Source organism: Erythranthe guttata, chromosome 5, assembly GCF_056151865.1.
Source record: "Erythranthe guttata isolate IM_541 chromosome 5, IM_541, whole genome shotgun sequence".
Classification (NCBI taxonomy): Eukaryota; Viridiplantae; Streptophyta; class Magnoliopsida; order Lamiales; family Phrymaceae; genus Erythranthe; species Erythranthe guttata.
Window position 1 is genome coordinate 190,695 of NC_142537.1, and position 27,330 is coordinate 218,024.

General features: G+C 36.0%; 7 protein-coding genes across 9 annotated transcripts; 4 read left to right on the top strand and 3 right to left on the bottom strand.

The window, feature by feature from the left end:
* Positions 1 to 434: 434 nt before the first annotated feature.
* CI51 (51 kDa subunit of complex I) lies at positions 435 to 3,324 on the bottom strand. The gene is made up of 3 exons (XM_088818346.1): positions 3,191 to 3,324; positions 1,077 to 2,553; positions 435 to 617 (listed from the first exon to the last, which is right to left on the bottom strand). Exons 1-2 carry the CDS (start codon positions 3,191 to 3,193, stop codon positions 1,093 to 1,095), a joined length of 1,464 nt encoding a protein of 487 aa, XP_088674472.1. The 5' UTR covers positions 3,194 to 3,324; the 3' UTR covers positions 435 to 617; positions 1,077 to 1,092.
* Positions 3,325 to 4,688: 1,364 nt separating this feature from the next.
* On the top strand, positions 4,689 to 8,641 carry LOC105952652 (uncharacterized). The gene is made up of 4 exons (XM_012976233.2): positions 4,689 to 5,586; positions 6,147 to 6,422; positions 6,493 to 6,630; positions 6,999 to 8,641. The coding sequence occupies exons 1-4, from the start codon at positions 5,215 to 5,217 to the stop codon at positions 8,490 to 8,492; spliced, it is 2,280 nt and encodes a 759-aa protein (XP_012831687.2). The 5' UTR covers positions 4,689 to 5,214; the 3' UTR covers positions 8,493 to 8,641.
* A 57-nt stretch (positions 8,642 to 8,698) lies between these two features.
* On the top strand, positions 8,699 to 14,334 carry LOC105952655 (RNA helicase family protein). Its single transcript, XM_088818347.1, has 16 exons — positions 8,699 to 9,060; positions 9,629 to 9,721; positions 9,820 to 9,924; positions 10,140 to 10,357; positions 10,539 to 10,591; positions 10,698 to 10,814; positions 11,266 to 11,357; positions 11,477 to 11,563; positions 11,767 to 11,981; positions 12,093 to 12,185; positions 12,517 to 12,640; positions 12,726 to 12,873; positions 13,071 to 13,140; positions 13,285 to 13,439; positions 13,566 to 13,741; positions 13,831 to 14,334. Exons 1-16 carry the CDS (start codon positions 8,861 to 8,863, stop codon positions 13,991 to 13,993), a joined length of 2,109 nt encoding a protein of 702 aa, XP_088674473.1. The 5' UTR covers positions 8,699 to 8,860; the 3' UTR covers positions 13,994 to 14,334.
* A 418-nt stretch (positions 14,335 to 14,752) lies between these two features.
* On the top strand, positions 14,753 to 18,149 carry LOC105952653 (zinc finger CONSTANS-like protein (DUF3537)). 2 transcript variants are annotated; one of them, XM_012976234.2, is made up of 4 exons: positions 14,753 to 15,988; positions 16,229 to 16,660; positions 17,205 to 17,511; positions 17,595 to 18,149. In XM_012976234.2, exons 1-4 carry the CDS (start codon positions 15,512 to 15,514, stop codon positions 17,735 to 17,737), a joined length of 1,359 nt encoding a protein of 452 aa, XP_012831688.1. In that variant the 5' UTR covers positions 14,753 to 15,511; the 3' UTR covers positions 17,738 to 18,149. The 2 variants fall into 2 exon arrangements, with proteins under 2 accessions (XP_012831688.1, XP_088674474.1); XM_088818348.1 differs by having other exon boundaries at positions 14,835 to 15,988; positions 17,609 to 18,097.
* A 58-nt stretch (positions 18,150 to 18,207) lies between these two features.
* MRH6 (Adenine nucleotide alpha hydrolases-like superfamily protein) lies at positions 18,208 to 19,321 on the bottom strand. The gene is made up of 3 exons (XM_012976236.2): positions 18,936 to 19,321; positions 18,766 to 18,839; positions 18,208 to 18,672 (listed from the first exon to the last, which is right to left on the bottom strand). The coding sequence occupies exons 1-3, from the start codon at positions 19,246 to 19,248 to the stop codon at positions 18,373 to 18,375; spliced, it is 687 nt and encodes a 228-aa protein (XP_012831690.2). The 5' UTR covers positions 19,249 to 19,321; the 3' UTR covers positions 18,208 to 18,372.
* Positions 19,322 to 20,648: 1,327 nt separating this feature from the next.
* LOC105952657 (uncharacterized) lies at positions 20,649 to 22,859 on the top strand. 2 transcript variants are annotated; one of them, XM_012976240.2, is made up of 5 exons: positions 20,649 to 20,733; positions 21,330 to 21,500; positions 21,903 to 22,275; positions 22,349 to 22,458; positions 22,621 to 22,859. In XM_012976240.2, exons 2-5 carry the CDS (start codon positions 21,372 to 21,374, stop codon positions 22,639 to 22,641), a joined length of 633 nt encoding a protein of 210 aa, XP_012831694.2. In that variant the 5' UTR covers positions 20,649 to 20,733; positions 21,330 to 21,371; the 3' UTR covers positions 22,642 to 22,859. The 2 variants fall into 2 exon arrangements, with proteins under 2 accessions (XP_012831694.2, XP_012831693.2); XM_012976239.2 differs by having other exon boundaries at positions 20,689 to 20,833.
* A 126-nt stretch (positions 22,860 to 22,985) lies between these two features.
* On the bottom strand, positions 22,986 to 27,143 carry LOC105952656 (agamous-like MADS-box protein AP1). The gene is made up of 8 exons (XM_012976238.2): positions 26,724 to 27,143; positions 24,854 to 24,932; positions 24,635 to 24,699; positions 24,422 to 24,521; positions 24,240 to 24,281; positions 23,960 to 24,001; positions 23,681 to 23,826; positions 22,986 to 23,349 (listed from the first exon to the last, which is right to left on the bottom strand). The coding sequence occupies exons 1-8, from the start codon at positions 26,906 to 26,908 to the stop codon at positions 23,250 to 23,252; spliced, it is 759 nt and encodes a 252-aa protein (XP_012831692.1). The 5' UTR covers positions 26,909 to 27,143; the 3' UTR covers positions 22,986 to 23,249.
* Positions 27,144 to 27,330: the final 187 nt, after the last annotated feature.

Genomic DNA, 27,330 nt, shown 5'->3' on the forward strand with positions numbered 1-27,330 from the left:
AGTCTGGTCAGCTTTGGAACAGATCCATCTTTTAATGCACATTATTTGAATATATATTCATTCACTCACATCCCAAGACAAATCAAATAATTTTATTTTCTTACACTTAATAAAAATAAATAAATAAAACAAAAAGACAATGACTAAATGATCATAATTTCACTTTTTTCTTTCTTTTGAATTTGTGTCAAATCTGTGCTGAAGGTAAACGATAAGTGTACACAGTTTGAAACAGAGTGTATTCTGATAAACGGCATTATTAATCACAGACAGTAGAAAACATTCCGGCCTGTAAGATTTGTCCGACCAAATGGTTAAGTAATCGATAAATAATCGACCTGCCGGTTAAAGTATAAACCAAATTTTACAATTCGAAGGTTCTTTAAAACAATAAATATTCCAGATTTGGGATGGAACTTCAGCTTTCCACATCCTTTAAAGTTGCAGAGCTCAAACACATACAAGTTTATAATCTTATTACATTCAAATGCAATAATACAAACCATTAAAAAAAATCCGAACATGGATATCATTCTGAAATGTCTCGCCACTTTATCACGGTTTATTCAACTGGATCTAACAGCAAATGTATCTCCCTACAAAACCAAGAACAAAAGCTGCACATTAGAACAAGGAGAAATTTCATGCTAAATTGTGCAGAAAAAAAGTTAGTTTGTAGTTCAATAGACTGCACCTCGTAGATAGTAGCATCTATAGTATCCATTACTTCATATGCAACAATTTGTTCAGTCGCGGAACCAGCATACAAAATAGGGGGCCATGGCCCCTCCAACATTTTTCAAGAACATACCATTTTATGTGAAGATCAATTATTCAAAGTAGTGTAATATTGTTAGCTCCCTAGAAAATTGTGTATACTTGGCCCCATCAGTAGAAAATCCTAGCTCCGCTACTAAGTTTGTTTGATTAGCCAGCTAAATGTAATTAGTACGTTATCATATAAAGAAACTATCCTAATGTTCTTCATACAACCAAATTCGTTTGGTTGGTCAAAAAAGAACTAGTCAATCAAGCATATCACGATTAATGTGCAGGTGTTCTATTCTATTACCAACCTTTATAGAAGAAGAATCAAGCAGCAGCAGCCTGTTGAAGCTCTCTATCAGCCCGCTCCCTAATCCTCCTCTCAAGCTCCGGTCTGAAATGTCTAATAAGCCCCTGAACGGGCCAAGCAGCAGCATCACCAAGTGCACAAATCGTGTGCCCTTCAATCTGCTTAGTCACCTCCTGAAGCATATCAATCTCCTCCAGCTTTGCATTCCCAACCTTCATTCTCTCCATTATCATCCAAAGCCACCCAGTGCCTTCTCTGCAAGGTGTACACTGCCCACAGCTCTCGTGCTTGTAAAAGTAAGACAGCCTAGCAATAGCATCCACCACATCGGTGGACTTATCCATTACAATCACAGCTGCCGTTCCTAGCCCAGATTGGACAGCCTTAAGCGCATCAAAATCCATCAACACATCCTCGCATATGTCCTTTGTGATTAGAGGAACAGACGAGCCACCTGGGATGACAGCTAGCAGATTGTCCCACCCACCACGAACACCGCCACAGTGCCGCTCGATGAGCTCCTTCAGCGGTATACTCATCTCCTCTTCCACAGTGCAGGGCTTGTTCACATGGCCTGAAATACAGAACAGTTTTGTTCCGGAATTGTTTTTCCTTCCAAAACTAGCGAACCACTCTGGGCCCCGCCTTAGTATGGTTGGCGAAACAGCCACTGTTTCAACGTTTGTGACAGTTGTCGGGCAACCGTATAGCCCGGCATTGGCTGGGAAAGGAGGCTTCAATCTAGGTTTCCCTTGCTTGCCCTCGAGGCTCTCAAGAAGAGCTGTCTCTTCCCCGCATATATAAGCTCCAGCGCCGAAGTGGATATGCACATCGAAATCATAACCCGATCCACACGCATTCTTGCCCAACAGTCCAGCGTCGTACGCTTCTTTCCTAGCCTTTTCGAGGTTCAATCTTTCATTCACATACTCGCCACGGATATAAATATACGCAGCACTAGCCCTCATACCTACTCCAGCAATTAGACAACCTTCGAGTAATTTATGCGGATCGTGACGCATAATTTCCCTATCTTTACATGTTCCAGGTTCACTCTCATCGGCATTAACAACAAGATATGAAGGTCTACCATCGGATACCTTTGGCATAAAGGACCATTTAAGCCCAGATGGAAATCCAGCTCCACCTCTTCCTCGAAGACCAGATTTCTTCATCTCGTTGACAATCCAATCAGTTCCCTTAATTACAAGGTCTTTTGTCCTGTGCCAGTCTCCACGTTTCATGGCTCCCTTGAGGAATGGATCATGCAGCCCATATACGTTAGTGAAAATGCGATCCTCATCTTTCAGGCCGCCAAAGTGGGTCCTCTCTGGAGGGGGTGGAGGGGGTGGGGGCTGAGGGGTGGTAGAAGTTGTTGCAGCCTGGGTGCTGAATAATTTCCTCGCTAGGCCCCAATTGTCACCAGAGCGCTGAGCATAAGCGGTCCTTCGTAGAGAAAGAATGCTCTTTATAGGTGCCTGTTGAAATAATAAATAGTTTCAACCATAAAGTTTGAGTAAATGGAAAGTCCTTCCATTCCTTTAAACAAGATATAGAAAATTGCAGCAAATTTTGCTAGGGAAAAAAAAGAGGGTATCACCTCATATTAAACTCCTTATTTCCAGGAAAACAACTGAATTAAATTCTACAGGAAACTATTGTTAGCTAATGTGCAAAAAAAACAAACTATTTCTGTAAATCTCTTTCGTTACCCAAACATTTCATGTTCACTACAGATTTCAAATTCCCCCATTTAACTGCGAAATTATAATTTTATCGAGAAATCAATGGAAAACCCAAACATGTCTATCATAAACAAATGCATCCATGTCAGAACTACATAATACAAACTAGGGCTCGGACCTTGCACTGATAAGATAAAGTTTTATATTCAAAATCTGCTATTTGATTGAGGAAAGTTAGAGAATAGCCCTAAAAACAACATTCCTTTTACGATAAAAACAGAATTTGATCCTCGAGAAAACAAATAAATCGATTCATAAATTTGCATTTTTCAACTAATTCCATAGGCAAGATCCGGACTTTAAACTTCCACCAGATAGAAATTGAAAAGAAAAACATAGAAAAATAAACAGATTCAGATAGAACGCATACCATGAGCGCATCAAAATGTGGAATGGGCAGAGGTGCTGTGATGAACCGGCGTCGCAGCTGATTATCAGAGCGATAGAGAAACAAAAGGAGACGAGTGCAGAGGAGAAATCGAGCTAAATGATACTTTCTGAGAGCAAGCCTACGGTAATTTGTGGGTGCGGGAGAAATATAGACGGTCAGGATGCAAGTCTAATACGTTTGTTTGACCGCCATAAGAATCGACGGCGTGCAATGCAATGATTTGGCTGTGGCGATCAAATTGGACACGTGGATGAATCGTGGAGCATCTGTAGCGACAAAAGCTTTTCATAAGAGTTGGGCCGCTGTTTATTATGACGTATAACTAACTAATTGGGTTGGTGGAAATTTGTGAAAAGCTTTAAAAGATAATTGGGCCATGATATAACTTTTTGGGCTTTGTTCTTGTTTTTTCTTATGGATTGAGAAATTGAAAAATTGTTTTTCAAATCTTCATATATGATTGGCCCGGCCCTATTTATTTTTTCGTCCAAAATTAATTTTCATTTTAATAATAAAAGTTTGGGTAAATTACAAACAGCCCCCTGAGGTATGGTCAAATTACCAAAACACCCCTCTTGTTTGGATAATTACAACCACCCCCTCAACTCTTCAAATTTAGTGGAATCTTCGAGATTATATGAAATATTATCACTTTTGTACCCGTTTTATACCATTCAAACTCTACATTATGAAGTAAGATGATCATAATATGTGATTTTTAGCTTGTGTATATCAGTTTGTAGTGCATCGGAAACTGTATTTTTACACAAAACGAATACAAACTAGAGCACATTACACGGAATCTAGATGATTATATTGAATTTGACACAATAAGGGTGGAGGTGTAAGAAAAAATCATAGTTGAGGGGGTAGATGTAATTATCCAAACAAGAGGGGGTTTTTTGTAATTTGATCACACCTCAGGGGGGTGTTTGTAATTTACCCTAAAAGTTTTAACTTTTATCAAATTATATTTTTAGTGGAGAGACACAAATCAAGAAATAATTGATGAAAACTGTAAATCTACACATAATCACACACATCTATATATATTAGTGTTTATTGAGTAATTATTTAATCAAATATACAGTTGAAATTCACTCAATGTAAATAATCAGTATAAGTATAACATCTAACTCCCTTTGAATGGTTGGCTGCCTTTTGGAAGAGAAGAATTTGCAGGCCAAATCCGGTTAGTTGTTTTGGTGTTTGGTATTGTAAAACTCTTTCATCATCATCATCATATCTTATATTAGCCGCTTAATTATATTTAATTACTAATTAGTAGATGATTCTTATGACTCATTATTAGAAACATAACCTATCGATTGATTATGTTTTGTCAGTAATTAGTAAAAATGGTGGGACAATCTTGGCACATCAAGTATTAGTGAAATTATCATAGATTATTGAAAAATTCATGAGACTCAACCTTAATCAGTGCGTATATCATCTCATTTGATTGATAAAATTAACTATGATAAATTAAATAATTGGACTTGTTTGATGTATAGTAAAAGGTATAATATTATCTTAATTTGATTTTTATTGAGAAATTATTTATTAAATATTTCCTAATCCAAATATAACATAATTATTATAAAATTCATTTAATCTTGACTAATTTTGCATTATGGACATCCGATGAAGTCAAACTTTTTTCTTTTTATTTTCTTCTTTATTTACATGGTTATCTAATTTTATTAGCAAAATCGTTTTTTATTTTTATTTTTTACAGAATCTTAATAAGTAAATGAAGCAAATTATGTGTCATTACCGCTAAATCATTTTAAATTTAAACACCTGTATATTGGTCTTGTAGTTGTTTAATTGTTTATACATTTTATAATATAATGAAACTCCGTTAAATCCAGTTCTATATATATATTCACACTCCGTTATTCCTCATTTCTTCAGCTTGTCTTCCCTCCGCTCACTCCCCAACACACACACACACACACACACAGTGAAAACCCTGCGCATTAGGAATTTTGATGTGATTAATGGCGGCAGTATTCACCACCACATCAACAATCATCTCCGGCGGCGGCGGAAGTCAGTACGTGATCGGGAGAAAACAACAAGTTTTCCCGATGAGACTCCTCGCCGAGTACCAAAACGAGCCTATTTCTCAACGGCTCGTCGACGCGGCTCACGCCGACGATCTCCAGCTAGTTTCGGAACTCGTTTCTCACCCATCCGTCGACGTTAATTTCACCGGAACGGTTTGCTTGAAATCCAGAAAAACTGAGGTTGTTCTGAACGGAGAGTCGGCGAGTGAGGTCCGCATCGAATTCGAAGAGTTCAGGACTGACGTCACCGCTCTCTTCCTCGCTTCTCATAACGGAAACACCGCCCTAATCAGAGAATTGCTGGTGATCAATTACTTTTCTTAAATCTCCTATTCCAAATTAAAAAAAAAATATCGATTGTTTTTACCTCTCTAAATTTGATTTTGATGTCAAAATTAGATGCTTAATCATAAACCGAGCCGTTTATTGAAACGTGTACAGTGCAACATATTTGGCATGTATTACTGTTATCTTTCCAAACGTGAAATGCCTGAGCAAATTTGGAAGATTTTTTTTTTTAATTATTATTATTAATTTTTTTTAATATAATTTTGGTGTTTTATATAGTTTAGTAATAAATTTTCTTATATTTATATATGTTGATATATTGAACAATTGAATTTGAATTTGAGGGAGCTGTTTTCTTCTGAAACCGCCACTCTGTAATTTCAAATCGGGTGAGCAATAATTAGCAAGAAAATTAATTAATCATTTATAATTTGTCATTCTCTATGCCCAGCCTAAAGGTTTCAGTGTATTCTAAGTTAATACTAATTAAATAAATGGCTGCCTAATTTGATCATCTTTTAAATCATTTTTTAATTATAATTAACTAATTAAAATTTGTTTCTTTCCGGGGGCAGAATGCTGGAGCAAATGTGAATAAAAAAATGTTCAGAGGGTACGCAACAACAGCAGCAGTAAGAGAGGGCCACATTGAGGTGTTGGCAATGCTGTTAAACGGTGGGGCCGGTCAAGCTGCGTGCGAGGAGGCTTTGTTGGAAGCGTGCTACCTCGACCGTGTGGGGCCCGCTGAGCTGCTGATGGATTCCGATATGATCCGCCCTCATGTTGCTGTCCACGCCCTCGTCACTGCATCTAGCCGAGGCTTTGTTGATTTCGTCCAAACACTCATTAACGTAATTTTTATCCTCCTTTTTTTTTTTCTTTTTCGATTAAGTTTCTCTTATCAATTTTGTGATGATACAGAATGGAGTCGATGCCAATGCAAATGCCAGGATATTGCTACAATCTTCCAAACCATCTCTTTACTCCAACGTTGACTGTAATGCCCTCGTTGCAGCAATCGTTAGTCGACAGATCTCTGTAGTCCAGCTCCTGTTAAAGGTATTGATTTAGGCCTTGGTATGAATTTATAAATGTTGGAAATTTGCTTAAAACAAAATTATTTTAATATGAAAGAAAAATTAAAATTATTTATTTTTTTGGAAAGGTATTTAGATTTTAGACACACCTATTCTTTGTAGAATATTTCATTATGTATTCTATGTCAAGAGTTTGTGACACATTTAAATGCTCATTGTACTCGAAATTTTGAGTGCTGATATTTCGAGTTTAGCCTAGCTCCTCGGCTAAACTCTGCATATTTTCGCCAACAATATTGCATGGACCATTTTTGCTTAATTCACTACCCGTAATAGTGCATTGGGACCCCCAATAACGTAACATCTTTTATTTTGTGGGAATTAAAATAGGCTGGATGCAGAACAGACACCAAGGTTAGGCTAGGTGCATGGTCATGGGATATCATTACAGGAGAAGAATTCCGAGTAGGCGCATGTTTAGCCGAGCCATATCAAATCACATGGTGCGCTGTCGAATACTTCGAAACCAGCGGCTCCATCTTGCGGATGCTCCTCCACCATCTCTCCACCAATATCTCCCATCTCGGGAGAACAATCATCCATCACGCAATCCTATGTGGCAACACAAGAGCGTTTGATGTGCTTTTAAGTTGTGGAGCCGATAAAGAATTTCCGGTCGAAACATCTCAGCATCATACGGACTTCCGCCCCATCCATATGGCCTCCCGCCTCGGGCGGGCCCCAATTCTCCGCCTATTGATCAACGCCAGCTGTAATCTGAACTCAAGGACAGGATCCGGTGAGTCAGCACTAATGATCTGTGCCAGATATAAGCAGGAGGAGTGTCTTAAGCTTCTGGCTTCGGCAGGTTCCGATTTCGGTTTGTGTAATAACTCTAGTCAGTGTGCAATGTCTATAGCTGGATCGGTACAGTGGACACATATCTTCCAAGAAGCAGTTTTAGACGTAATTCGATCCGGAAAAATAGCTTATTCGACCAATCCTGAAATTTTTTCTTCGTTGTTATTTGCCACTCGAGCAAATGACATCGATGCCGTAAAGAAACTCATCAAACACAAAAATTTGAATCTCGAGGAGAAAGACGAAAATGGATTCTCAGCGGTAATGGCTGCTGCAGTAGGCGGTCAAATCGATACTTTCAAGCTACTAGTTGATGCCGGAGCTGATTTGGAAGCACGTAATAACTACGGCGAAACAGCAATAACCCTAGCGGAAGCTAGCCAAAACAGAGAAGCATTTGCTAAGGTTATACCATCTACAAAGGAAAATAATAACACTAGTATTATTTCCATCGAATCCTCCGCTCTACATAAGGCTGCACGATTCGGAAACCTAGAGTTAGTCCGAGAATTGGCGAAAGAACATCGTGATGTAATAAACACTCTCGATAATGATGGATATACCCCTCTCATGCTGGCAGCAAAGTCGGGCAACGTGGCCATGTGCCAGGTTCTAATATCCCACGGCGCGAAGTGCGATGTACAAAACGGAGCGGACATACTAGACGAGCTTGCTCGAAGGCTTGTGGTGGCTGGTGGTTGTATGAAGAAGCACACAAAGGCGGGGAAAGGGGCCCCACACGTGAAGAAGCTGAAGATGGTGGAATCTTCGGGTTTATTGCAGTGGGGGAAATCGAGTAAGAGGAATGTGATTTGCCGAGGGGCGGAGGTCGGCCCCAGTTCGGAGTTTCGGTGGAACAGGCGGAGGAGGAGCGATGCGGATGATTCTGGCGTGTTTCGGGTGGTGACTACGAAGAATAAAGAGTTCCATTTCTCTTGTGAAGGTGGGATTGAAATGGCTAAGCTGTGGGTGAGAGGGATCAAGATTGTGACTATGGAGGCTATTTTTGGGAGGAATTTTTGAGATGTGTAGATCATTTTTTCATTGAGAGTTTCTATATATTACTAATATATTTGAAATTCCATCATGTGTTTGAGTGTTATTAAATAGTTTTTTGGACTATTGAATTTTTAATTGAATATAAGACTTATAAATGAGTTATTTAATATTAAGTTCCTCATTTAAATATATTATTTTATTAGTCCTTCATATTGCAATTAATTGTATTTGAGGCACTGAACTTGACTAACCAAAGTCGCATGCGAGAACCATCTCGGCCTGCATAATAATTAAATAGCGACTTCTAAATCCGTACAACCTGGATTTCAAATTTCCCCCAAATTCTCGTATGGAAGGCTAAACCCCAGCAATCAGAAATCTCAGTTCTTCCAATGGCGCAATTGCCCATACTCCGATACGAAGAAAAAATCGCAGAAACTGTGGAGAAAAATCCTGTAGTAGTTATCATTGGAGAAACAGGTTCGGGAAAGAGCACGCAACTTTCCCAAATTCTTCGCAGGAGAGGCTACACCAAAGCCGGCTGCATTGCTGTTACCCAGCCGCGCCGTGTAGCTGCTGTTGCAGTATCAAGGTATTTTTCTCGCTTTCAGATACGAGTTTCCTTGTGTATTTACACGGAGATCGTTTTTCTAGGTCTGATTGTCTATCTTTTATGTTTTTCTTCTTCGCCTTAGCAGTTTGATTTTCGATTTTCTTAACTTATAGTGAAGTAGTTATTTGGAGAAACTTGCTTTGGCAGAATTTGGGAGTTTAATGAGTGAATTGGGCACTGTACTATTCACTTCCTAGAGTAGGAAGCTACCTGTTTGTTCATCTAATGGCGTACTTGCTATGGAGTGCTAATCACAGACTTAGAAGTTAGAATGCACATAATCGTACTAGTTCCACGGCTGATATAAATAACTCATCTGAAATAAAAATCTAGAAATTATGGTTACTTCAATCGGTACTTATCTGAGAAAGGGTGGTATCCTGTTTCTTTGCATTCAAAGGCAGCATGGCTTTTGCTGATTTGCAATAGACTACGTTTGAGTTTCGTACTTTTGTTAGTTATAAATTTCACATGTTTCCGTATTTCTCTCGGTGTGTGCATGTCCGTGAATTTTTAATTATTTTTTCCCTCCCATTGTAACGAACAGGCGTGTTGCAGAAGAATTGGATGTTAAGCTTGGCGAGGAAGTAGGTTATGCCATACGCTTTGAGGACAGAACTTCGGAGAGGACATCTATTAAGTAACACGACTTTATCATACAAATTTTTTTCTTCTAGAAGTGACAAATTGTGTTGAATCACATTATTAAATAATAACTGGTGGTAATTGGACTGGCAGATACCTCACTGATGGAGTTCTCCTTCGTGAAAGTCTTTCCAATCCGGAGCTGAACCAATATTCAGTCATTATATTAGATGAAGCTCACGAGAGGAGCTTAAACACGTAAATTTCATCATTATAATTCCTCCAGTTGTGATTTATGTGATTTGTTGGTTTTATTGCCTTTTGTTTCCTATTGCCTACTTTGCGGTTATAAATGCTTTTATGTATATTGCATGAGACTTGTGTATACCATTTCTTATTTTTCACATGTGAACTTTCTGATTTTGACTTTATGAAGTTATATCAGTTTGACTTGTTGAAATATATATTGTCAGGGATATATTGCTGGGATTGATGAAGCGGTTGGTTAAGTTACGTGCATCCAATTTAAAGGTTTTGATAACTTCAGCTACTCTTGATGGTGAAAAAGTATCTAGATTCTTTTCCGATTGCCCAATCCTCAATGTCCCAGGGAAGTTGTTCCCTGTTGAAATCCAACATAGCTCAGAAAGGGCCAAAAGTTACGTTGAAGCTTCTTTAAAAACAGCTATTGGTATGAGTTGGTTTTGGTTGTATGGCATATGAATTAAGTATTGTTTTGTTAGTCACTTTATTATACGTATCACGTTGGGGATGAGAAATAGGTGTGGGGGCGATTAAGAGCCCTGTCATTGCTTGCCTCATTTTCTTCTACTCTGGCTTATCTAATTGGATGCTTCATACACGTTTTGTAGATATACACACTCACGAACCCGAAGGCGATGTACTAATTTTCATGACAGGACAGGTTTGCATCTTATTCTTGTCTACTATTATATTTTGTAATTGCATTCATGATGCTGTACCATTCCCATATAAATTTTAATATAATATTAACCGAAATTACATTGTAGGATGATATAGAGAAGTTGGTAATGAAGCTGGAGGAGAGAATTAAAAATCTGGAGGAAGGGTCTTGCATGGATGCTATGATTCTTCCTCTTCATGGATCTTTGCCTCCTGAATTGCAGGTAGTTTTTATTTCTAACAGGTTGCTATTTTTTTCTATTTGAATGAAAATATTGAACATTTTGTCATTCTTCATTTCTGTTCAGATATTACTCCTAAGAACTTTTCTCTCACAACTTTCCGTTCTCTTGTTCTGGAAATTAAGTTTGCAACTATTCCCGATTCATGCTGGTATAGCTTGCTATACAGAAATACCACCCTGATCAAGATCAGTAATTCTAGCATTTATATATGATATAGGCTGGGAGCTTTTAGGATCTTTCGTGATGATGACGTACTCAGTTTCTGCTTTTTCAGAGAACTTTTGTTGATCTTACTATCTTAGAACTTCCTCTGGTTGTTTGTCAAGTCGTGCTTTTCTGTCTTCATACTGTATATAGTTAGTGTTCCTAGGAAGCGTGAGGTTCTTATCTTTGTCACTATTATACTCTTACACTTGCATTACCTTTGCAGGTCCGTGTATTCAGCCCTCCACCTGCCAATTGTCGTCGATTTATTGTTTCTACAAACATAGCTGAGACTTCTTTGACTGTCGATGGTGTAGTGTAAGAGACTTGATGATCTTTGACTTTTTGTGTTACATCATATCATATATATTTAATCACTGGCTCATATGAAGCATCTTTTCTGGGTGTAAGTTTGAGAATTCTGATTTGAACTGCAGGTATGTTATTGATGCTGGTTTCGTGAAGCAACGACAGTACAACCCATCAACTGGCATGTATTCACTTGATACCATCCAAATTAGCAAGTATGAATTTCCACTTCCTACTATTCCATCTTTTATGCTTCCTATTCTACCTGCATTTTGCTTTGATACTCCAACTGAATCCTGCTGGCTGCTTGTGAATCTACCTTTTTACCGATCTCTATGACCTTGTGATTCAGTGTGGTATGTTGTAGTATACAATATGTTTGTCTTTTATGCTTATTCAGACAACAACCTGGTCTCAGAGTGCAGGCCCGTCAGCGTGCAGGAAGAGCTGGAAGAACACGTCCTGGGAAGTGCTATCGTCTTTACCCTTCTATGATTTACGAGGATGATTTTTTGGATGCTACTGTCCCTGAAATACAGAGATCTTCACTTGCGGGGACTGTCCTCTATTTAAAATCATTAGACCTACCAGACATTGATATTCTCAAATTTGACTTCCTCGACCCACCTTCCTGTAAGAAAGCATTTCTTTACCTACCTTCTATTAAATATCTCTGTGTTCTTATCAGATTTATTTTCTCTATAAGAATGTGAGTGGTTAATCCTTGAATTGTCTTGGCTGCAGCTGAGGCTTTGGAAGATGCCTTGAAGCAGTTGTATCTCATTGATGCCATAGATGAAGATGGTTCAATTACACATCTTGGACGAACCATGTCTGGTAATTTTGTTTTTATTTTTTTCTCTGTATAGAAATCTTGTCTTAGTGAGACTTACTCCCTCCGTAGGAGAATATATACACATAACACCGCACCGGGATAAAAAAGGAACTACACATCCTACCTCACCTATAGGGTTAAGACTTCCAAGTTTTAACAGTACTTCCACTTGGAGAAAAAAATATATGACAGAGCTCTATGTAGGACAACAAATTATCCACATCCGAACAATAATTCTGTGGATCCTAGAAAAACAACATGCGTAGAAGTAGGGAGGCGGAAATTTATTCTTGGGAGGTTTTCTCAAATGTCCAAATTTTCTGTATTATGCAGAGCTTCCATTGGAACCTTCACTATCAAGAACCTTGTTAGAGGCAAACGAGTGTGGTTGCCTGTCTCAAGCTCTAACAGTTGCTGCGATGCTATCTGCAGAAACCACATTGTTTTTAGGTCAAAGGTAGCTTAACATGTTCTGCTACTGTGTGTTCTACAGGCATGCCACTTTTAGATCATTCCCAAATTCACTTGTCTTTCACTTGCAGTAAAAATACCGAAAAGAAGCGCAAGCACCCTCCTTCTAACCTTCCCGACGGTTCTGGCTTGGGAGACCACATTCAGTTACTTCAAATTTATGAGCATTGGCATCAGACTGGCTACAACATAGACTGGTGCAAGGAAAATAACCTGCAGGTGCTAATTTTTCGTTTTTGTCCACAGTACTCTAGATACATGGATGTGACTGTGATATAAGCAGATGTTTATGAACTAGTTCAAATTTTTAGAATAATTAGGATACTTCACCTGGTTATGTTGGTATTCTTGATGTTTTAAATATCTACCCCGTCTGAGTTTTTATTAAGAAATATTTCATCATTAACTGATCTTAGGTGAGGGGGATGATGTTTGTCAAGGATGTAAGGAAACAATTATGCCAAATAATACAGAAAATTGCGAAAGGTAAGTTTTTGCACAAGTCTCACCCGCAGTAATTTTTCCTTCCAGCTACTGATAAACTGGAAATGTCGTAATTGACTATGCTATTTTAGTTCATTTTCAGAATGCGACCTAACCATTGTGAGTATTTTCTCTCAATATTAACAGGATCTACGGATGTCAAAGAAAGTAAAAGACGGAAAGACCAAGATTACAGAGCTCTGAGAAAATCTCTCTGTTCAGGATATGCAAATCAACTTGCAGAGCGAATGATTCGTCATAATGGCTATCGCACCCTCGGTTTCAAGTCCCAATTAGTTCAGGTAAATGATTCAATACAAACTTTTCTCTTCTGTTAATCAACCAATCATCCCCGCCCACCCCCCCCCCCCCCCCACCCACCCACCCACGCACAATTGCTCTAACTGAGTCTGATGCTATTATTGTAGGTGCATCCATCATCAGTACTGAAAGCAGATGAAGATGGATTGCTCCCAAATTTTGCCATATATCATGAACTCATTGCTACAACACGGCCATATATGCGTAACGTATGTGCTGTTGAGGTGCACTGGGTCAGGCCCATCATAGCTAAACTCGATAAACTAAATATCAGCAAACTCAGGTCCCACAATCTTTACTTAAAAAAAAAATACAATTCTAATGTTGGTTTATAGCTCAATATTCATATGCAATCTGTATTTTGTGAAGCAGTGGTGGGACCCGTTTGTCGGATGAAAAAGTTGAATCGGAAACCTTAAACTTGCCCAAGGATGATAATAATGCTGATGCTGCTCAGGCTCTTGATGACAGGGAGAGCCGAATTCTCGCTGCTCGGGAACGATTTCTTGCTCGTAGTGCTAAAGCCAGCAAATAACACAACGGTATTAAGCGTGGGAAGTCTTCCTTTCCTTTCTACCACCTCTAGTTTTCTGATTGAGAAGATAAAATTTTATAATTAGTTTAAAGGCCTCGTAAAATTGAAAAATAGGATAAATTTTAAGCTAGAAAAATAGTTTTTTATTTTTTTTTATTTTTCTTATAGTGAACTCAACTTGTAAGTAATGAAACATTTTTTTTGAGGTTTCCAATTCATTTGACCTATTTAAACCTCTAAAATCATGTTAGTCGGACACAAGTGAGTTAAATATTTAAATTTTACCGAATATTTGAAATTGTGAATTACTTAATATGAGGAACAAAAAGTAATGTTATTTATTTATTTGTTGAATTATTATTGAAAGTTGAAAACAAATGATCAAAAGATGGGAGTTGGGTTTTGCATTGGGTGGGTCGATATTTAGCCCAACTCTATTGTGAAGCTGAAGAAATACAAACCCAGCCCATTTAGAATACTTGTTAAACTTTAATATTTAATACCAAAATTTTTGATGAATCTCGTGTTGTCAGGCTCAGCTATCTATCTATCATCTGGAAATCATGAATGTAAAGCAACATTTAACCACTGTAAGTGAGGGCCTCTCTCGCTTTTTCCCTTTTTGCACCCCCTCTTCTTGTTTTATGTATGACTTGTCAATCATTGATCTCTCTACACGTCAACTTTATTTAATATTATATGGCATATGCAATCCAATAATGCCTATACTATATATCTATAATTGACAATAAAATGAATAAATTCCAACAACTTGACGCATTATAATTTATGTCCGTTTGTGTGTACTCAATATTAGTCAAACATTTCTTCTATGTTACTTACACAACTTTATCGGGTCATATTCATTCTTCTGTAAATGTGTGTAGACTAACACACACACACACACACACACACACACACACACACGTATTTCTGCGTAAATGCTGCTTAAAATTCAAATAAAAAGACCTACCCAAATGTTATTGCATAGAGTTTATATTTAGAGCATCAAATAGAAATCTGCCTTTATTCCTACGTCACCCCAGAATAAAAAAAAAAAACATATGGTTGGATAACTGTTGCATTTGCTTGCATACTACTACTGTAAGTTGAAATAGATGGCACAATTGCATCATCAGAAATTAAATGAGATTTAAAAAAAATTATATCATCCCAAAGTTCCAGCTTTAAAATCTGTCTTTTTTTCTTAGAGAGAGAAAGAGAAAGAGAAAGAGAAAGAGAAAGAGGTGAAATCTCTTGTTTTTAGATAGAGGAAAAAGGCCCTTGAACTAGTTAAGAGTCCCAACTACTATACAGAGGGGTCATTTAATTAGGAGAATCATCTACCGATCTTAAAATTATTTGATAAAATAATTCTTGATTGCCCATGTGGAACATTCACCATGATCTTTCTGTCACTCGTGTTAATCATTTCTCCTCATTTTCATCTCCGTCGGAGTTGGGTTTTCCTTTTCTACTCTGATCGATAACTACAAAGTTCATTTTTTTTCTCCATCTATGGCAGAAGTTCAAATACAGATAGAAGCTGAAGAATCTATAACCCCTCACGAAACCACGCCTCTCCTTAAAAACCCAGACGAAACCCAAGTACCCAACCCACCAGACGACGAAGAAAACGACAAAGAAACGCGTTTAGACAAAACCCTTCAAAGGCTAGACTTCTTTCTCTCTCTCTTAGGGTTTAATAACCAGTCCTCTGTATGGAGCTTTCTGTTATCTTGGGCACTGTTTTTGGCGATTGGGGTTTTTCTCCCAATTGTGGTGCTCGAGCTCTCTAATTGCCCTGGCTGCGAAAAGGATCAGATCAAGAGTTTCGAAATTGGAATAGTGATTTCTCAGGCCTGTTTGGCTGCTGCTTCTTTGATATGCCTTTCGCACAATCTGAGGAAATACGGTGTTAGGAAATTTCTATTTGTCGATCGATACAGCGGTCATGTTGAAAGGTTCAGTGATCAGTATGTGCAGAAGATTTCAGTGAGTAATGCTTCTATTTCACTTTTATGTTCTGTCAATTTATTTACTCAATTTGGCAAAAAAAAAAAGCCCTCTTGATTTTTTCTAAGTTTCTATAATTCACTGGAGATTTGTTAACTAACGGTTCTGCTATGATTTTTTTTTTTTAAATTCGATTATCATATCATGATCTTGATGGATTTTAAATACTGAAGAAGTTTGTTTGATGGATTTTTGTTTCATTTTCGGTGTTTTTTGTAGGATTCGATGCGCTTGCTAGTACTATGGGTATTCGCATGCTGCCTTTTAAAGACTGCACGTGAAATAATCCGAATAATGTATGTTCGTCACGAGTCATTGTGGCAATCTGCTGCAATTCTGGTAGCTTTTGTGTTATCGTGGACCTTTGTGACCACTATCATTATTTCAGCCTGCGTAATGTTCCATTTAGTTTGCAATTTGCAAATTATACATTTCGAGGATTATGGAAAGCTTTTGGAAAGAGAATCCGATGTTGTGGTATTACTGCAAGAGCATGCTCGTCTGCGATATTACCTCTCTAAAATAAGTCACAGATTTCGAATATATCTTCTTCTGCAGTTTGTGATTGTCACTATAAACCAGTTTCTCACTCTGTTCCAGACCACTGGATATAAAGGAATAATTACCTTCATCAACGGTGGTGATTTTGCTGTAAGTTCTAATTTTGACTCGACGTAGTTTAATCTCGCACCTGTCTTTGAGTCAATTATGGATTTAAGATGTAGGGGTGGAAATAGGAATGAAATTTTGGTTTCTTCTGATTCCGAGCCTAAATTTTCCGATTTTGCAACAACTTTTTTTTATTCTGAATTCCAAAAACTATGATTTCCGATGTGGTTTAGATTGGAGGTAGAAAATATATGAGATTTCAATTTCGATTTCGATTTCTGATCCAATTTTAATTTCTGAGAATTCTTTTTTTTTTCCCCGAAAATTACTCTTATGTTTTCCGATTCCCAGCGATTCCAATCCATAAAAAATCGATTTTGGAACAAGTTTATTCATTCCCGATTTTCTCAATATGTTTGGAACATAGTTGGATTTTAGTTTTCCACTTCCGAAATCGGAAAATGACAGTAAGTGCCAATTCTGATCCGATCAGTCCGATTGCTAAATTCATGCGATTGTTTTCTTGAAACAACTCTAAAAATAGCCCTAACTAATTAATTTTATATAATTTTGTTGAAATATCCAGGTGTCATCAATTGTTCAAGTGGTGGGAACTATTCTTTGCTTGAATGCTGCTGCAAAAATATCCCACAGAGCACAAGGCATTGGAGCACTTGCAAGTAGATGGCATGCTTTAATGACATGCACCGCTACAGAGTCATCTCAATTACGAACTTCAAATAGCATTGCAAATTTAGAGACCGCTTATAAGTCGGGCTCGTTTAATAACGACTACTCAGAAAGTGATTTGGAGTCACTTGATTTTATTACAGCACCGACAAACGTGCAGCTGGCATCGTATATGTCTTCTTACCACAAAAGACTGGCTCTAGGTACTAACTACTATTTCTCATAATAAAATTACACAAGTGAACATATCTACAAAACAAAGCATTTTGAAATATTTTGTATATAGTGATGTATTTGCAGGCTAATCCGGGTGGAATCACGATATTTGGGTGGACGGTTGATCGAAGTTTGATCAACACGATATTCTTCATTCAACTATCACTGGTTACATTTGTATTGGGCAAGACTATAGTTGTCACACCAGAATAGCTAGCATATTGGTTTCGCCACATCTAGGCCAGGTTCACGATATACTACACACCAAAAGCCCTGAAATTGACAACCACTTCCAGACGAGACGATTTTTGGCCCTCATCTTCGATTCCTGTTCGTGAAATTCATCAGATGCTTGATATATATACGATGGAATGGTAATCCGTGTGAATATTATTTGTACGAAATCAGAGCGGCTTGCTGTAATGTAAGTTCTTTTGCACAGAAGAAAAGATTACAGGTTTACATCTCAACTGGAATCGCTATAGTACACGGTTTTTTTTTTTCTTCTTTTTTGAGCTAAAAATCGATGAAATGTTCAATTTTTAAAATTTACAATTTATCCGTTTTTTTGAATCTTATATCTATTTATGGTAACGAAGTAGATATTTAAAAAAATATTTATCAACATTAGAACGGGTTTATGTTGGTCAAAGCAATTAATTTCGTTCAACGCACGCACGTGATTCACCAAACAATAACTTCATTTTATTTCAAAAATCAAATTCTATTTCTCAACTTTTCAACATAATAAAAGAAAAATAGTAAAGTTATCTATAAAAAATGTTATACTTCAAATTGTAACAAAAATATGAACAATTAAAAAAAAAACTCTTAACTCGAAATATTAATCAAGCCAAAAGCCAGAAATCTTTCTGTCGTTTAGTGGTAATGAGATAGCCACCAAGTTTCTTGCTCTTCCTTCTAACAGCAACGGCCATACAACTAGCATTTTGCACACAATACTCCGCCACTCCGCCGCCAGTCGTCGGTGCCCGGTTCCCAGCCCACATCAGCATCAGCCGCCACGTGAATGACCGTTTTCTCTGCCCTAGCACCAGCAGCGCCACCCCTTGCTTCTTCGCCGCCTCCACTATTGCAGGTCCTCTATAATCTTGCCCAGCTTCCACCACCGCCGCCTCAACATACACCTATTATAGGACGATCGTTTAATTTTTTTTAATATTATTAGGTGTAATTTAATTATCTCGATCGATCAAGAATATTGACATGTACGTATTTACCTGAGGCCACTTAAGTTGGCATGAACTCTTCATACAAGTGACAAATTCAGGTACTTTAATTGTAGATTGATCACCTGCCAAAAATAACAACTTCTTATCTTAGCAAACAAGATATGAGCTACAATTTAAATAATTATATATATACACACACATATTATATATGTGCAAACCTTGTCCTGAAGGCTTAGTAACATAGAGAAGAATCACCAAATCTTGATTCTGAACAGTGTGTGTAAGTGCCCATTGGACAGCAATCTTAGATTCCGGGCTCGAATCAACCACGATCATGACTTTCCGGCCACTTTTCGATCCCTGTTTTTCAGCACCACCGCCGGCATATTCCTCCTTCTTGACTTTGACAGAATCATCTTTCTTTTCTTCATTCTCGTTATTCTTGGATTGCATTGGTGGCGAACGAACACGAATTAGAGGCCTAATCCTGTTTAAGCAAAAGTTAGGCATTTTAGTAGCTATTTTGCCCATTTTTTTAATATTTATTATTGTAACTGTGAACTGGCTTCTGCTAATTCATATGAAAGAATTTGCAAATTAAAGCTGCTCTTGAAGGGGAGTTTTAAGTGTTGTTTATATAAGAAGAAAGTTTATGAAAAAATAAAAATAAAAAAACAGCAAAAAATGGACATTGTTTTGGCCTACTAATACATGATGGCCTGGGCCATATTATGTTTATTTTTATTTTTTTCACTTTTCTTCTTTTTCCAAATAATCATTTAAATGCTTTTCTTTTAATTTCTTTAGGCTTCTGTGTGTACTTTTGAACGTGGCTGTATCATAAAAACAGTAGGGTCATAATTTATTCTTATGGAATATTTATTTAGGTGTTCAGTCGAATCTTGGTAATTTAATACCAAAATATTCAGAAATGATTTCTTCATTTGAGTTTGAAAATGTTAGCACAAAACTTAATTATGTGGAGTATTAAAATTGATTCTATACATTAATTTCTCGAGCATTTTTCAATACTTTAATATTATAAAAAAAATAATCTCATTGATCATTATTTTTTCTAAGTGACGGTTATATAATTTTGATTAGTAAATGTTCCATAAACATATTACAGTCTTGGTCAGTTGTAAAGATGGAGAAAAGGGAGATGATAATGATGAGAGAAGGTGATATATATAATCATGGAAGAAATTTACAATCATGATTAATCATCAACCAAACAAGACTTAAGTTAACGGAATATATTAAAATGTGAATATTGCTTTTATGATTTAATTTTATATTGCATATTTAATAGTAGGGATAACAAAGGGGCGGGTATGACGATCTCCGTCTCAAAATCCTCATTCCCACCCCCGTAAAAGTCCTCGTCGGGCATCCCCATTCCCGTTCTCATGAACATTATGCGTGTATCCACGGGCGGGCCCCGCCAAAATCGGTTATTTCTATGCTACACCCGGTGAAGGTTACACCGGGTGATTTTTTACCGTTGATCTACACAAACCAATGTGGGTGTGTGTGTGTGTTTGTGTGTATATGAATGGCAAAGATCTACCCGGTGTATTTTACCCGGTGTAGCATAGTATAAGCCCGCCAAAATCTCCCAAAAATTATACATATATGTATTTTTTTTTAAATGATTCATGTGAAAAAGCGAGCTAAAAACAATAAATTTAAATTATTTTTGTAATTTCTGTTTCCAAAAAAGTAAAAAGAAATTTTTTTTTTTACTATGTACAATTACTAAATTAACAGCATTAAACGTTTTTTTTTTTTTTTTTTTTTAATATTTTTGCAAAACTTTATATAATTATATAATTAAAAGAATAATATAATCTTATATATAAAAGCAAAATAAATATTGACACAAGACATTATTAAAAACACAAACACCACATTAAAAAATATAACGAAATAGAAAGAAATAAAAATCGAGAATCCAAACAAATCTCAATTACACACCAAAAAAATCAGCTAATTCCGGCTGAGATAGAGTCCTAGGTATCTTCTTCTTCCGATTTCTCTCAACTTTCAACACACAGTACAAAACCTCTCTTCTCCCCCATTCTAACTCATTAATTCCACACAATATTGCTTTCAGGTTTTTTTTTTCTCTCTCCCCTTTTTTTCGTCGGAGATAAGTTTGAACTAGATTTTTTGTTTTCTGTGTGTGTGAGTATAGAATTTTGATTTTTCCGAGCCTTTTTTTAATTATCTGAAATAATGGGGTTCTTGTGTAATTAGTGTTGTCTCCCTTGTTTGGGTGGGTTCCGTTGATCATGGTTGCCGATGATGTTTCTTGCATGCTGTGGTGCTACAAAGTTGACACCTTTTTTTATTTTTATTTTTATCTCATTATAAATTTCTAATTTTTTTCAAAACCCCTTTTTTTTAATTTTATCTAGCATTGTAATTAATCCCCTGATTAATCATGACTACGCCCAGGTTTCACTTTTTTCTGCTGTTTATTAGTAAATTGATGAATGGGTACCTGCAAATTTGAAGAAAAAAAAAGGAGAATTTTAAATGTATATAATAAATATTGTTATTTATATTGTTATTTGATGCAATTCTTGCACTTGTGTTCTTAATTGAAGGTTTAGGGTTCTTATGTTGAGAGAGGAGACTGATTGCACACAATGGGCGCCCTCTGTTGTTGTTTTCGTGTTCATGATGTGCAAGATGATGATAATAATAATAGCTCGAATAATTCGAGTCCCGATAATTGTTTGTGCCCGAAAAGCTTCTTTAGCAAGTTGTTGAGCAAGGTATATTTCAAGGCATTTTTTTTTTCTTTTCGTTACATTGATAATTGATGCTCGATTTTTCGGATTATTGATCTCGAAATTGTAAAAGATATAATCTTTTTATTCAATGATGATGCTTCCTTCACAAAAGAGAATGGTATTATTTTTTTCTAATGTGTTTGTCTTGAGAAAATAATAAAAATAAATTGAAATTGAGTTCGATTTTTCGGATATGAAATTGAGTTTCTCTCGCCTCATATTGAAGCTTTGTAATTAGAAACGAAGATGAAATTGAGTTCGATTTTAATGAAAATCAATTTCTTCTGAATTTTGGTCGTTGCATTTCCTTTTTGTTTCCCCTTTTCTCCAAAATACAATTACAGTTATCTAAGTAAGTACCATATGTGTGGAAATTGTCTACAGAAAAAAGCCACCTCACCGCCTAGTCAGCATGCGTCTTCTTCAAATACTGAAGTGGTTTCAAACAGTTCGTCTCATTCCAGTGGGGCCCACAATGCAGCTTCGTCCGAAAGCGCTAGTGCCAGGTTATTGCAAGAAGAACAAAGTGATGGATCAAGGGGAAGACAGGAAAAAGGAAACAGCCGTTCGAGAGTTCAGCCCGAGCCAGCTGGACAAAGTGGTACTCAAATAAACCCAAAATCTACAGGAGAGGGCAAAATAGTCATTTCGGTCAGTGAAGTTGAGGTTCAAGAACGGAAATCCCAGTCATCGAAAAAAGTTGAACTTTCGTTTCCCTCACTACGTGAAGTCGAGGAGTGTCCAACGTGTCTTGAGGGTATGTACGTTTGCAAAATTACGGTTTTGTTATTTTATTATTTTTTTTTTAATTAATTGTTTTTGGGTAACAGAGTATACGGAAGAAAATCCAAAGATAATAGCGAAATGTTCACATCATTATCACCTCAGTTGTATCTACGAATGGATGGAGAGGAGCCACAATTGTCCGGTTTGTAGAGAGGTGACGATTTTATTTAATAATTAATTATACTTTTGGAATTTGGGTCATATTGAATTTGTACCTTAAACTATAACATGAAATGTTATTGCAATGATAACAAATAACCAAGACTATATTGATTTATTGCAATTAAATTGCTTTTCCCCCCTCTGTTTTCTCTAGTTGATGCTGTTCGATGAATAAACTTGAGCGAACAATGTGGGACCGGAGCTGCAAGAACAAGGAAGAGATAATAATTCATGAGGATACATGTCGATTAAAGGTTTTTATACTAATATTATTGAATTTTGTTTTCTTGCAAAATATCTCGAAATAGGGCATTTTTCACGTATGGTTCTTCCGATTGTTCACCTTATAAATTATTTTTTTCTCCACCCCAATATCATGTTCAATTTGTTCTATATATTTTCACACACACACACACACACACACACACACACACACGCACACACACACACATTAAGTGTGTGTAATTTGGTCCATCTGAAATAAGTATTGAGGCACAATTAGAATAGGACTTGCAAGAATCACACATAAGATTTAATTACATTATTATTGTCAATTAAGATTCTTAATGAGCTCCACAATTTACAGCCCCATATGAATATAACTCATGGCAAAAGAGTAATTTGAAGTCATCATCAAGATTATACATACACTCAAATACAAGAAGAAGAACACAATCAATATAATACATAAAGAGAGCATCATCTTATTTTCTCACTCAGATTTGAGTTACCATTTTCGAAAAACTTGTTCGTATCCCTTGATTTCTAGAAACAGTTCGATTCTCATGCAGCAAAGCATCCTAGGTGGCATGAATACATCGAGTCGAGAGTCAGGTCAAGTTCGTTCCTTCTAGCTTCTGCTTCGTCTTCATAAGTGCCCCCCCTGCATTTTTTATAATTATAATTAGCGATCTTCGATAACTGTACGTTCGCTGTGAACTTTGGTTTTGCCCTTTGTTGTGAGACATAGTACGAGAAAGAGAGTTATATTTTAATACACACACACACACACACACACACACACACACACACACACACACACACACACACACACCGGTTAATTCTATGCTGCACTCGGTGAAGACTACACCGGGTGTTTTTTTACTGTTGATCTACACACACCAATGTGGGTGTGTGGGTGTTTGTGTGTATATGAATGTAAATATCTACCCGGTGTATTTCATCCCGTGTAGCATAGAGTAGACCATATATACCCGATATTTAGGCAAGGAAGCTGAGATGACATTAAATATTGTTGTTGTGGTGGTGGAAGCGGCGGCAGGTCGGCGGCGTTAGCGCAGTGGTTTTGCTGCTGGTCCCACTGTGCCTGTTGTCCCATTTCCTTCTCCTTCTCTTTGATCTATATATATATATATATATATATATATATATATATATATATATATATATACATATATCACAAAATACATAGCAGCATATATATTAAATTCTTGACTATTTGGGTGGGCAGCAACAGAGAGAGAGAGAGTTACCTTCTTTACAAGCATGCTGTTTTGCTCTTGTATGGCTTTCTCCTGTAAAAATAAAAAATAAAATAAAAATAAAAATAAAAAAAGAGAAAAAGGAAAAGCTTCTCCTGTATTAACCAACATTGCTAAGATATACAGCGTAACAGCTATACTAAAAAAATGTTTTTTTTTAGATATAACATATAATTATTCCCAATATTTACACACACAAGATAATTAACAAGGATTTTGTAATTTATTATCATAATATATAATTAATATATAGTAATAGAAGGATGCAAACCTTTCTCTGCAACTCAGAAATGGAATCGTACAAGAGCTGATTCTGCATGGCCAAATTAAGCACCACAATATTATTGGACAAATTAAATATATATTATATATATCAAAGAAATTAAATCCAATTTAATTAGTATATATATGCTAATTAAATAAAATATGCAATATATATACGAAATATATTACTTTTCTAGAGCGAATGTTCTTGATAGCAGTGTCAAGTTGTTGTTCCAGGTTCTGAAGATCTTTCAGGCTCATGCTTTCCAGATTTTCTCCCATATAGTGCCTTATCCATCGATCGATTGATCACCGAAATACAATAATAAAAAAAAATATTATTGTGTATTTAAATGAATTTTATCTTTTTTAATTACAATATATTAGCATTTAATAAATTACCTATGATTTCGTTGCAAGAGCTCAATTCTTGCCTTCAGTTTGCTGTACTCAAGTGTCCAATTGGCCTGCAAAACTCGAATCCAAGATCAAAACAGAAGCTACAAATTCCTCGTATAAAATAAATTCATCCGAATCGATCAGCTGAAAATATTTATTAATTTGACAAAATATTTGAAATTAGATTAATTATTATAAGGTACTGAGATAATTAAAACTTACAGGTGAGTCAGGCTCATGAGCAACTAATTGTCTTTCTGCAAATGAATATCTTTCGTACTTCTCCAGTATACTGTCCATGCTGTTCATTATCCATATGCATATATATCAGATTACATTCTAAATATTATTTAAATATTCTCAACCCTACATAATTAATATTTAAATCTTTAATCATCATCCCATAAAAAACTGAAAGAAGCAGCAAATTTTGGTTAATTAATTTATCACCATTTTTGTATTCCAATTGCAACAGAAAGCAATTGTTGCAATCTCTCTCTCTCTCTCTCTCTCTCTCTCTCTCACACACACACACACACACACACACACACACAGAGAGAGAGAGAGAGAGAGAGAGAGAGAGAGAGAGAGAGAGAGAGAGAGAGAGAGAGAGAGAGAGAGAGAGAGAGAGAGAGAGAGAGAGAGAGAGAGAAGAAATCTCTTTGTAGAAACATTACAGCAAGCTTAAGCTAGGTAGCCATAAAACTGCAGAATTTTGTACTGACCTAGAAAATTTGCTGTAGTACACAGTATTATATTATTCTTCTTTCTCTTAACATTTACTCTTCAGCTGACATATTTAGAATAGGGTATGGACGCAATAAAAATATCTTTATTATATATATAATGAAACTAAATATTATCATGAACTCTATGTAATTTCTCAAATTTGAATATAAGACAATCATTTCATATATAATAATTATAATTAAACAAGAGATGCAATAAATGTATATATAGACTGCAAGATCAGGTCTTCGCTATATAGTATTGGAATTCTACATCTCACTAGTCATTATTCCTCCTCTAACAACATCTGTTTCGACTAATTAACAATTGATATATATTATTCATTTTGTTAATTCTTTAGATATATAATTACGTATCTATTTATTTATTTATTTATAAAATCGGTATAGAAATGAAGAAAAACACCATTCTGAATATGAATTTCCGTATATGTCAAGAAAAAACAGCTCTTCTTTCCTCTTCAGCTTTCAAATCATGTGTATATATATATTATATATACTCTAGAGATCTTAATATATAATACATTTTGCTGATTATAAATAAATAAATATAATAGATGATTTGAAATCCCCAAAAACCGGAAAAAGAGAAGAAAACTTTTGTTGTTAATCAAGTCAGAGCATGACAACATACGCCGCTCCCATGAAAGAAAAATTATAACACACAGAATCAACAAAACTGCGTGTCAGCAGCTGAAGCTAACACATATATATTTTGTATATATATATATATATATATATATATATATATATATATATATATATATTGACTCTCATCTGTCAACCAGTAGCCAACGACATTACCAGAAACATTTTCATTTTCAATAAAAAATAAAAGTAAATTAATATTCATTGGACAAACCAATTAGCTGAATAATAGTTCGTAACTCATGGGCAAATCTGCTATCCCAAAAAGTAGATTAAATTCTTGACTTCATTAACATTATAAATTAAATTATTATTGTATAACAGAAAAAAAAATATAGAAACCACTGAAATAAACAAGAGAATTAAATACCTGAAACTATATTAAATATTTATATATTTGTTGTTTTAGATCAATATATATATTTCTGAGAAACCTAAATCTTGTTTAAAGTTTGATGAAAAACCTAGACAAAACTATATAATCAGAAAATCAAAAAAAAAAAAAGGAAACCCTAATTTTATAAAAAAAAGCCCACATAACAGAAAAAAAAGAAAACAACAGATCGATCTCTGATTCCTCCAGACAGATAGATCATCAGTTTTCATACATCAGTTGAGGAAGAAAGTATATACACACACACATATATATATATATATACTGTAAGAAATAAAAAGAAGAAGAAAAGAAGATATACCAAGAATCAGTAGAGTACTCAAAGAGCTTGCCCTTGTGAGAAAAGACAATCAAAGCGACCTCAGCATCGCAGAGAACAGAGATCTCATGAGCTTTCTTCAGCAAACCAGCTCTCCTCTTTGAGAAAGTCACCTGTCTGTTTATCTTGTTCTCTATCCTCTTCAACTGCACCTTTCCCCTTCCCATCTCTACTTTCTCTCTCTAGATTCTCTCTCTCTCTCTCTCTTTTCTTGGTCCCCAGCCAGCAAGCAAGCAAGCACACACCACAAATACCTAAAAATGGAAACCCTGATGCACAGTGTGTGGTTTTCACTTGAACAGATAAAGAAAGATATTTCTTGTTAATAAAAGGGTAAAAAGTGTGGACTAGTAATACTCATTTTATCTTCTTACAGTTTTTTCTTTCTATCTATTTCGGTATAAGTATCACCAAAAATCAAATAAAAATATATATATATATTATTAATTAAGGGTTTTCACTTCGTGTAATATTTATTATATTATATACGGCAATATATTTTACGTACTGTCTGATAAAGGATATACAGTTGTGGAATGGTTAGGGTGGGGGGTGGGGTGAAACAAGAAACCACCATGGTCAATGAAAC